Source organism: Galeopterus variegatus, unplaced genomic scaffold (assembly GCF_000696425.1).
Source record: "Galeopterus variegatus unplaced genomic scaffold, G_variegatus-3.0.2 Scaffold5182, whole genome shotgun sequence".
Classification (NCBI taxonomy): Eukaryota; Metazoa; Chordata; class Mammalia; order Dermoptera; family Cynocephalidae; genus Galeopterus; species Galeopterus variegatus.
Window position 1 is genome coordinate 79718 of NW_007731293.1, and position 10485 is coordinate 90202.

At 50.4% G+C, this 10485-nt stretch overlaps 1 protein-coding gene across 1 annotated transcript in view; it reads right to left on the reverse strand.

Moving 5' to 3' along the window:
- Nucleotides 1-829: 829 nt before the first annotated feature.
- Nucleotides 830-10485, reverse strand: part of LOC103604494 (vegetative cell wall protein gp1-like) — a gene marked incomplete at both ends in the record, with an annotated part of 12460 nt that continues 2804 nt past the window's right edge. The window contains one exon of the mRNA XM_008589073.1: nt 830-1025. Within this exon, the coding sequence (XP_008587295.1) occupies nt 830-1025 (196 nt within the window). The remainder of the gene's footprint in view (nt 1026-10485) is intronic.

Genomic DNA, 10485 nt, shown 5'->3' on the forward strand with positions numbered 1-10485 from the left:
AAATGCTTCTTGAGCACGGACAATTGGGTCAGCTCCCTGTACCCATTTACTCTGCAGGGAAGGGCAGGAGACCCAAGAGTCGCACAGTGGGCTGTCTCCTGAATCCCATTCCAGGATCCAGGAGCTGTTGTCCAGCCCGTCTTTTCCGCAACTGTTTCCCATGGACTAAAGTCCTGCTGGATACTGCTGAGGGCTGTGAGTGTCCAAGAAAAGGCTAGGACCACGGAAGTCTGCGGTGGTGGGCACGTGGTGAGCCTCACACCTCACACCTTGGGCCAGCCTCCCTCCTCGAGGATCCAGAGGCATCCCCTCTGCTAAGTTAGGCATGGAAGGGGGCCCAGAAACACAGGCTGCCCCACCTTGGTGGCATTTTATCCAAAGCAGCCTCACTCTTACGAGGAAGTGGATGCGGTAAAGGGGCCTTTGCTGAGGCAGGAGGGGACGGGTGGGATTGGTGGCTCCCAGGTCTGAGATTCTTGCTGGGTGTTGAGCTGAGGTGGAGGAGAGAGCAGTGTCTCGGTGACACAGCCACACAAGTAAGGAATGACAAGCAGTCAGGGCGAGAGCTCAGAGCAGGGAGAATCTTAACACAGGCAAGATTTATCAGCCTGTCACACACCAAGTGTACTTACAATAGAACTGACATCACAAGAGTTTCTGGAACAAATATTTATTTGTTTTGTGCTCTGGTTTTGGGGCCAATCCATCTCTGAGTGGCACTGTGTGTGTGGACAAGTGCCAGCTTCAGAGCATGGCAGCTGGTGGAGGAGGCTGCCCCCTCCAGGCCCAGGAGCCTGGGTCAGAGCAGCCGGGAGTGAGGGCACCCCACCCAGTGCTGGTGCTCTCGGGGCGGCAACACCTGCAACGTGCTGGCCACGTCAGCAGCCCGTGGAAGGACGCCTGGAGACGGGGCTCTGGTCCCGGCTTCGCCAGCTCCTGGTTCTGTCCTTAGCTCAGCGATGAGCGTCTCTGAGTCCCCGGGGTCCTCTGCACTCACGGTGCTCATGGCACAGTGGTCTGGTTGGCTTCAAATGAGAAAATGAGCAAGTGTCAACCTGCAGAAGAATCGCCGCCACAATATCAAAGCCAAGGAACGCAGGACGATTTAGGAAGTGCCAGGGTCACAATGCCTGGGCCAGCCTGTGGCCACATCGGTCCTGATGATCGGTGGGCCACAAGCAGAGTCTCAGACTCACTGTATGAAGGGAAGGGAAGGAGATGAGGAGGAGAGAGGGAGGCATGATTATCTCTGAGCACTCACACGTCGCAGGGGCAGGCTTGGGGCTTCAGGCGTATCTCTCCTTCTCATTCTCACGGTAATTCTACGAAGTATCATGCACCCCAGTCTACACATGAGAACGCTGAGACTCGGAATTGTGGGGTCACTGTCCAAGACCACGCAGACAGTAACCGGTAAGGTGGAGACTGAAGCAGGTCCTCCTGTCCCCTCCTCCCCACGCCCAGGACACGCCCTTGCCAGCACATCAGTGACTCCTGCGACAACACGCATCGGGACATTCAGAAACACAGGCACTTGGCCTAACTCTGCCTCCCTGGGGCCCATCAGTGTCCTCAGACTGTCCTCGTACATTCTTGCCACACCCCAGATCTGCCAGGAGGCCCTCACCCGCCACCCCGCATGAGGTCTGTGGCTCCTCGCAGCCCATGGCTCAGCCTGCCTCAGCCCAGAGCAACCAACACGGGTGCTGGCCACCGAGCTCCTGGAGGAGCACAGGCAGCCAGGAACCTGGCACAGGACTGGCCCCAGGATGGTGGTGAGCAGGAGACCAGTGGCCCTTTCCAGGGGACGGCCTACTTGTTCCCAGTAGAATGTGGCCCCATGGAAATCCAGGCCAAGCAGGACCTTAACTCTGAACTCTCTTAAATCTCTTAACTTTTCAAAATAGCAATGAAAAAATACAGAAATAGAAAGTTTATATGAATCCTCTCAGGTTTTAGAAGTTGGCCTCACATTTTATTAAACACTTAGCAAGTCACACAAGGCCTGCTTGTAGGAGAGTGACCCACACGGCCTCCACGGTGAATGGAGCAGTTGGCCGACGACGAGGAGTGGCAGCTGTGCCTGAGCAAGCCGCACCTGAAGGTGTCACCTGTCCAAAGGATGTTTTGCCAGGGAAGGTGCTCCAGGGGGCAGGTGGATGCTAGCAGTGGCAGGCCAGGTCTGTGTGCATGGGCAGGCCCTGACCTGGGTCCTCAACGGCAGGGATCACTGGGTCTACACTGTGAGCGCATGGGCCTTGCACCACGGGGGCTGGATGAATGTCGGCCAATGAGCAAACATCCCACCAGCCCTTTTCTTCTCCTTTATGTTTTCTAACAAACCTGTTCCCCAGGGCTCCAGCCTACTTTGCAGCATCACATTCGGCGTCAAGTGCAAAGCTCTTTTTTCTAGAGAAGAATGCAGGAGCAGCTCTCCAGCTTGCACAAAGACCGGATGGCACTTCCAGATAAAGCTGTTAATTAGTGCAAAGCTTCCTGGCCTCGGCTGGGGCTGCCTTGTAGCTGGTAGGGATCCCTTGGAAAACAGGGGTAGCAGGAAGTCAGCATGGCTGTGACAAGGAGGTGTTGGGCACCTCTCCAGTCTGCCAAGTGGAACACGGCTCCCAAAAAATGTTTGTTCCCTCTCCTTCCTCTGTGTGCCTCGAAGTCTGTCTCACAATCAGTCCAGGTGGTAACCAAGGAGTAAAGAGAAGTCAGGAGGCAGCGGATCCTGGGAGTACCTGGTGTTACAGGGAGATGAAGCTCACGGTCCCTCAATGTCCCCAGATACCCTGTGTGGTGCGTGCCCAAGGCCCAGACACCCTGCTGGCACTGGGGTCCCGAGAAGAGAAACCTGGCCTCTTTGTCTCTCTATAGACAGTGTAAAATAGCAGCCTGGGGAATGAGGGGACCACAGAGAAGGGTCACCACTGCCCACCCAGGGTTGATAGGAAGAGGGGATACACAGGCCCAGGATGGCAGAAGCTGAGGCGCAAGGCCAGGTGGGAGCCGCCCACCCAGCAGGGGAATTCACTGGTGGTTTAGGTGGGAGAACTTCCAGGTCGGGTAGGCTGCTCTGGCCAGCACCCCAAACCCAGGACTTCCACAACTCAATGGGGAGGTCACGCTGCTGTGGGAAGGACACTGGCTTTGGAGTTGAGGGCCCCTACAGTGTCACCAACTCACTCTGCCATTGTGGGGAAGCCTCACGACCTTGCTCATCTCCAGAAAACCCCATGGGGGTGGGACAAGGGCAGGTGGCCCTACAAGTCCCTTGAGGGTCTCACATTTCTGATCTGCCAACTCTTCTCTGCATCCATGAAAATCATGACCCCCACCGACTCATCCCAGATACGGTGAATGCTCCACAGCACGAATGATGTGGGCACAGGTGGCCTCGCCCAGGGAGATGCTGGGTTAGATCTTGGTGATGGACATCTCCTCTCGTCCCCAAAGGCTGCCGACCCCGCTTGAGGCCAGCCCTCTCTCCCACACCCCCCATGGGACTGGGATGCCACCAGGCCCTCCGTCAACTCCCAGACTTACCTGGCTTGACACTCTAGACCCTGGAGAGCCAGAGGGAAGGACCCGATGGATAGTCTGTCACCACGAGCATTTCAGAGGACACACTTAAATAAAACAAATCCTTCTATTGGAAATAAACCTCAAAAACATTCTTAACAAATGGGCATTAGCATCTCTCCTGGCAATGGGGCACGTGAGTCTCTTAGCGGAGTTTCAGCAATAATTCAGGCACATTTTCCTACCTTGCATGGCAACGATTCTCGGTGGATTCCTCTGGAATAATAGGCCCATTCCGGTTGTTAGGACGTGCTCTTTAAAACTGAGTTATTCCTAACATCTTGGAAAATAGGGGCTCTTCATCTCACCAATTATGAAATACTGCAGACACCGCGTGCTGTTGGAGAGGAAGACGGATGGTCAGAGATAATGGCGAGGCAGGGCTCGTGCGCCCAGGACGCCACTCTGGAGTTTGTCATCACTTTGCAAGTATTGTTGGGGGAGGATTTAACTGCTCTGTGGTGGGGAGAGGACGCTGCTCGGCCGCCCCTGTCACGACGGGAAGTGACCGAGGGGGCTGCACGAGGCTCCGTGGGAGGACAGAGCCAGGGTTTACCATCCAGCCGGCTCCTGGCCCCACTCACGTGCTCTCATCCACTCCCTCCACAGCCAGTACCCAGATGCCGAGGTGGGAGATGAGGAGAGGCCTGGGGACTTCACAGTGTCCACAGTGCCAGTGGAGCAAAGGTTCCTGCCAAGGAAGTGGCCAGACAAGGCCAGGAGCGGTGGATGCAGAGGTGACTTGATCCGAGGCTGGAGAGGCACAAGAGCCGGGTGCGCACAGAAGCCGTCCAGATGAGAAAGGCCCGAGGCTGAGGAAGGACGCCTGGCCCTGGTGGGCACACGGCTGGGTGAGGCGTTGGCAGGACTGTCACCAGGGCACAGAGGGAATGGCCTGCCACACTGGGAAGCACAGGCTGTCTCCTGAGGACAGTGGGGTCCTTGGGTGGTTTCAAGATTGAGGTGGCACAGCTAGGTCCTCCCTGGCCAATGGGAGGAAGCTGGCCTGGAGGGGACAAGGCTGGAGCTCAGTGTGGCAGCTGTGGTCGGTGCCAAGGGGGCTGACGAGCAAGAACAGGGATGCGGACGTGGATGGGTCAGCGGCAGCAGGAGTGAGAGGAATCCGAGTCCCGTGTGCTTTGGTTGTTCACGTCGGGAGACTTGGCAGCTTCAAAGCTCAGAGCTAGAAGGGACTCTGTAGTGGGCTGAATATCGTCCCGTCAAAGTTCATGTCCACCTGGAAACTCAGCATGTAACTTTATTTGGGAATAAGGTTTTTCAGATGTAATTAAGGTGAGGATCTCAAGATGAATTCATCTCAGATTAGGGTGGGCCCTAAATCCAATGACTGGCGTCCTCATAAGAAGAGGAGACACACAGCACAGAAGGCCACGTGTGTGACTCACTTAAATTCACCCCCTCCACAGACAGCAGGAGTCCGCCCAAGGGCCTGGACGTGCCTCTTCTGGCTTGCAAGGCTGGGGAGGGCTGCCCTCTCTGGGTTAGGCCACCCTTGGGCTCTCTCATCCCCATGAGGAAAAACTGGGAGGAGATCAAGAGACAGAGACCAAGCGAAGGGCTGTGTGCCCTTTGTTCCCCATGAAATGCAGCCCCCAGCTGGATGGGGCATCACAGCATCCACTGTGTCCAGACACCCGCCTGAAGGGGAGCCTCGAGCCCCCAGCGCTGGCTGTCCTCCCGCTGTGACAGAGGCGGCAGCACCATGGTTTTCTGTGCTTGTCCAGCTCTTCCAGGTCAGGCTCCAGCAAGCAAATGAGAGGCCTCCCGTGCAAGGACTGAGGATCCTCAGAGAAAGCTAGCCCCAGCCCCACTGTGGCAAAATCCCAGGAGAAACTATTTGAGACTCAAAGGGCCACATTCTTCCTCATCGCTTAAGACCACAGATGGATCAAAATGGCTTGGCACACCAGCAGGGCTCTCAGGGGACAGGGCTGAGCAAAGCTGCTACCTCCTCACCTCCTTCGGCTCCCTGGTCCCTGTCACAGGAAAACGACCTGCAGCTTGGCCCTCCTCACCAAAGACAATGTCAGAATCACTTGGTGACACCTGCTCTCGCAGGAAGGAGAGCCATCAGGGCTCAGACGATGGATAGAGTAAGGATTTTCTTTTCTTTTGAGACAGACATCTGCGGGGTTGGGAAGTAAGCAAGAGGGAGAACTTGGTCCGTGTGACTCGTGGTACCGACGGGGACACCCAGGACCAGACGATGGTGTGCAGCAGGTGCGGCCACACAGGGGTCAGTTGAAGAACCAGAAGCAGAACCCAGTCGGCCGAGCCCTGGCCTGGCTCCCTGAGCTGGTGGCCGTGAGCCGGGCCAGGAGGATGGGAGGGATCAGACCTTCGGCAGGTGAGGGTGCTGGCAGGGACAGAAGCCAGCAGGGGTGGCTGCTCTCCGTCCTCAGCTCCCACTGTGCGGGTGGCTCCTGCCAAGCCTTAAATCACACATGTGCGAGGACTGGTGCTTTTCTTCCGATTGTAATAAATTAATTTGAAAGCTCTGCAGTGATGGAAAAATAATTTTCTTTTCCTCAAAAAACCCAGCTAATGTCTTCTTCCACCCCGGCCCTTCATTTTCAGTAACAGCAAGTCCCCACAACCTCTCCCACCTCTGTCCTGCACCCCAACATCCAGGGGCTCTAGAGGAGGGTCTGAGGATGGAGGGGGAGCTTCTTTTACTCCCGTCCTCCTGATTTACCATAAATCTGTGGACTCTCTCCCATGAGTGCATTTATAATGCAAAGGAAGAAGCTTCAAGACTGTTCTACCTGATCATTACCCCCTAGTGAGAGAATCTGAGAGTCTGCCAGATACGACTGCCATCAAGTAAGAAGAGTGTCCTGTGCACACCACCGTGGTCACACCATCTTGGCTGAAAACAGTCTGGAGCATGCTGGCTGTCTGGGTCCTTGTCTCTTGTACCCAAAGCCAGGGGTTGGGAGGGAAGTGAAGGAATGAATCACATGGGGTTCCCTCCCCTTTCAGCTGAGCACAGACCTGTCAAGTCCACCACGATACTGCAGCCCCGTCCTAGCCCTCCCCAGCCCCTCTGCACCTTCAGTGGAGCTGCCCTGATTCAGGCCTTCCCTTCTGCAAACACTGTTGGAAACTGACTCCCTCCCTTCCGGCTCCCTCCGATCTATTCTCCAACAAGACTGATTGTGTCACCAGCAGCAGTGGCAGCATCTTCATCAGCTGCCTCCTCTTAGAACTCTCAGTGGCTTCTTGCAGCACCTAGGACAGAGCCCAGGGTGTCCTGTCCTGTGGCTAGGAGCACCTCTAATTATCTTGCAAATACCTACCTCCCCTGCTGGGTGGAGCTCTCCCCAGCAGCAGGGATGCCCTGTAGACCAGGCCTGCAACTCTCAGTCCTGCATCCAAGCCTCCAGCATGGCAGCCTTTCAGATTCTGCTCTGAGCACAGGTAGGATCCAGAATCTTGAAAGTACCCTACCAAATAGTGTCTGCACCTTGCTCTCTGGGCTTCCATGGAAGGTGATTATAGACACCTGCATTTGGAGGGGGAAAAAACTTACTTAAGTTTTCCTTTAAAAACTTACTTTGTTTTCCTTAAGTACATTTAGGGCAGTAATTGGAAACCAAGCTATAGCTGACGTGTGACACCACAGCCAGTGACTGGGGAGGCTCGCATCTCGCCAGACAGGTGGATAAATGACAGACCCAGAGGGTGCAGCCTGGGGCAGAGGGAACTATGAGACACATGGAACACCCTCAGGGGGCAGTGTCCACACTGAGGCCTGTCAGGAACCTTGAAGATATGGCACTGGGCTTTCCCTGCCACAACAAAACTGGAGCAGGTTAAAAGCCTCCTAGAGCTGCAGTAGAGATCAAGGAAGCACACACATGCTCAGGAGAGCCATGCCAGATGTTTTGCAGAGCAGGTTGTGGAGGAAACCAGGCCTCCTTACTTTCAGGGGTGCACAGGGTCAGGGGGTGGGACAATGTGGGAGAGCAGCTGGAGGCTCTGAACGTGAGGCACTGTGTAAGATGCAGAGAATTCTCACAATCAGCATGAGGATTCTGACCATGCATGTGGCCATTCCAGTGTGAGGATACAGAGCATGAGAGCACGTGGAGCACAGGAAAGGGTCAGCCCATGATTCAGAGTCAGGATGTGACAGGGAAATAGCAAAAGAGGACCAAGATGCAGAAGCGTTGCTCAGGCTCATCAGGTCCTAAATGAGGAGAGATAAGCAACACTATGAATGTCACGGAGGTTGCTTTACATGTACACACACACACACACTAACACTATACACACACTATTAAGTTACTGCTAAGAAAACTGTATTTAATTCATTCAAGTGTGGCTTAGTCACTGTCAAAAAGCCTTGTGTTGTTGTCTTTATAAAGTCTGCATCAATTGGACCCCAGTTACTATGATAAAATTTTCATGGTCTGAGTAGAGCCACTAGAATTCTGTTTCCCCGAGAGCACAGTGTCAGAATTTCAGGACTTGCAGAATGTGCTTAAATGAAGTCAATCCCTATCTGGTTACACTGAGGATTATACTGTATTTGCTAGAAATCCCCTATTCAGGATGTATTTTCAATATTCAGTTTCACTAACAACGAGATGCAAATTGAAACAATTACAGCAGTTTTTATGGCAAGAGAAAGACAGTGATTTCTCCCTCCTTTTATTAGACATTAACCAAAAGGAAAAAAGAAAATAAGAACAGAAAGGTATCTGCAGCCCTGAACCTTGATGCACGAGGAATGTCTACCATATGCAATAAAAGTTTGGAAGTAGACCAAGAAGGGTTGCTAGTAGTGGCAAACCTTAGGGGGAAAAGGACAAAACCACAGCGAAACTTAAAAATCCTGTTTGAGACGAGGGGAACGGTCGAGGACATGTGACTAAAGTGTTCGTGGACCAAGTTTGCAGGTGTTCAGAGCAGGGAAGGTGGGGCTGAACCAGGAATTCCAGAGAAGCCATAGTTGCAGGAAATAATGTCTTAGAGTTGCACAGGAGAGGTGTACTTTGTGAATTAATTGTTAACCTAGTGTGACCAGGGGAAAGTAAAACTAAAGTAATACAACCACAAACACAACTTGTGTCATCAGGAGACTTTCTGCTGATTTCTAACACATACCAAATATTTCACCATGATCAGGAAAACTTTAAAACTTAGTAGAGGAGTCAGTTCTATAGACAAAAGCTAAAAGTAGAGATAAAAATATTAAGAGAAAACAGAAGAAGATGGGACAAAAAGTGACAAAGCTCAGGAAAAGAGTATGAGACAAACATAAAACCACATCTGAAGTGTAAACCTGAGAGCTATACCAAAATGCAAATACAAACACCGATGAAAACACAGTCAAAGAAACAGACAAAGAACTGACCAAAACAGTTCTTTGAAAAAAAACACAGTCAAAGAAACGGACAGGACTGACAAAAAAACAAGCAAAATGAAAATTAATACATGACTTACGAGAAAGAGAGAGAAAAGGACAGATGTGGAAAACAGGCAGAGAATATCCAACACACAATTAATCAGTTTCTCTGAAGAAAAGAGCAATGTTAATGTAAAAGAAAAAATTTAACATCATTCAAGAATAATTTTTAGAAGTTAAAAAAGACTCGTGTCTACAAATTAAAGGGTACATGTCTCGGGAAAAAAATGGCAAAGGATGCTAGTAATGTTACTGGATTTTAAAGATAAAGAATTCTTTGGACAGCCAGGAAAAAAATCAAGTCCCACAGAAGGGAAAATCATTAGACTGGCCTCAGATGTTACCATGACAACATTCAGCTACAAAGTCCTCAAGAAGGAACTTGTAGATCGAATGCTTCATAGCTAGCCAATTTGTCTTTCAAATATAAAGGCAAAAGACAAATAAGTTTTACAAATTCAAAATCTAGAGAAAATTATTAAAATGAGTCTGTCCCAAAGAAACTACCAGAAAAAAATTTTGGCCAATCAAAAGACAAACAGAGAACCTGTGGCAAGAGAACCAGGGGTGGACGTGTTAATGCATTTAACTGTGAAACTAAGACTAAAACAAGAGAAAATATAAGTGTTACATATGAGGACAGTCTAGAAACATTGTGACTATTGAGGACTAGAAAAGGAAAGACAAGGGCATTTGAGAGGTGGTATAAGTCCACGTCTGTCATTACCAGAGACAAAAAATATATTTAAATCTGGTAAATCAATTTATAGATGTATAAGTATATGTAAAAACATAAAGGTAAATGCTGAGATTTTCAAATATGCCCAAATGAAATTAGGAGCAGAGGAAGTTGAGATATGCTCGTTTTATAATTGTTCATTATGTGAAGTTAATGCAGGATACAGTAGAATATATAAAGTAAGATTTATAAGGAAACCACTAAAGCAAACTTCCAGTCCTTCCAAATACTAAAATTAAAACAAACATAACGAAGTAAAGTTCACAGAGAACCTACAGCAAAAAAATGTTCTTAAGGTACAATCAAAAGTAGAGAGTATAATAGTAACAGAACTGACCTCAAACATATCTGCACTTCACTAAAGGGTTAAATGTACTCAGGAAGAAAAACCCAGTGAAGGGCTGTATTCCAGAGGTACAGTAAAAACAAAAGGTGAAAGACAAAAGCCTTTGAGGCAAATGCATAAAAAAGAAGCAGGGACAACAATCAATACCAGACAGGCTTTATTTTGGGACAAAAGGCATTGTATGAAACAAAAAAGTCACTTTATAATGATAAAGGATGCAATCCACAAAGAAGTCTAGCAATTATGGATATTAGTACATCATAATGTAACATCAACACTCAGAACAAAAGCTCAGAGAATGTAAGAAGAAGCAGGGGTACCTTAGAGCAGAAAATTTTAATTCATGTCTCTCAGCTCATGATGGATTAAGGTGGAAAAATCAGT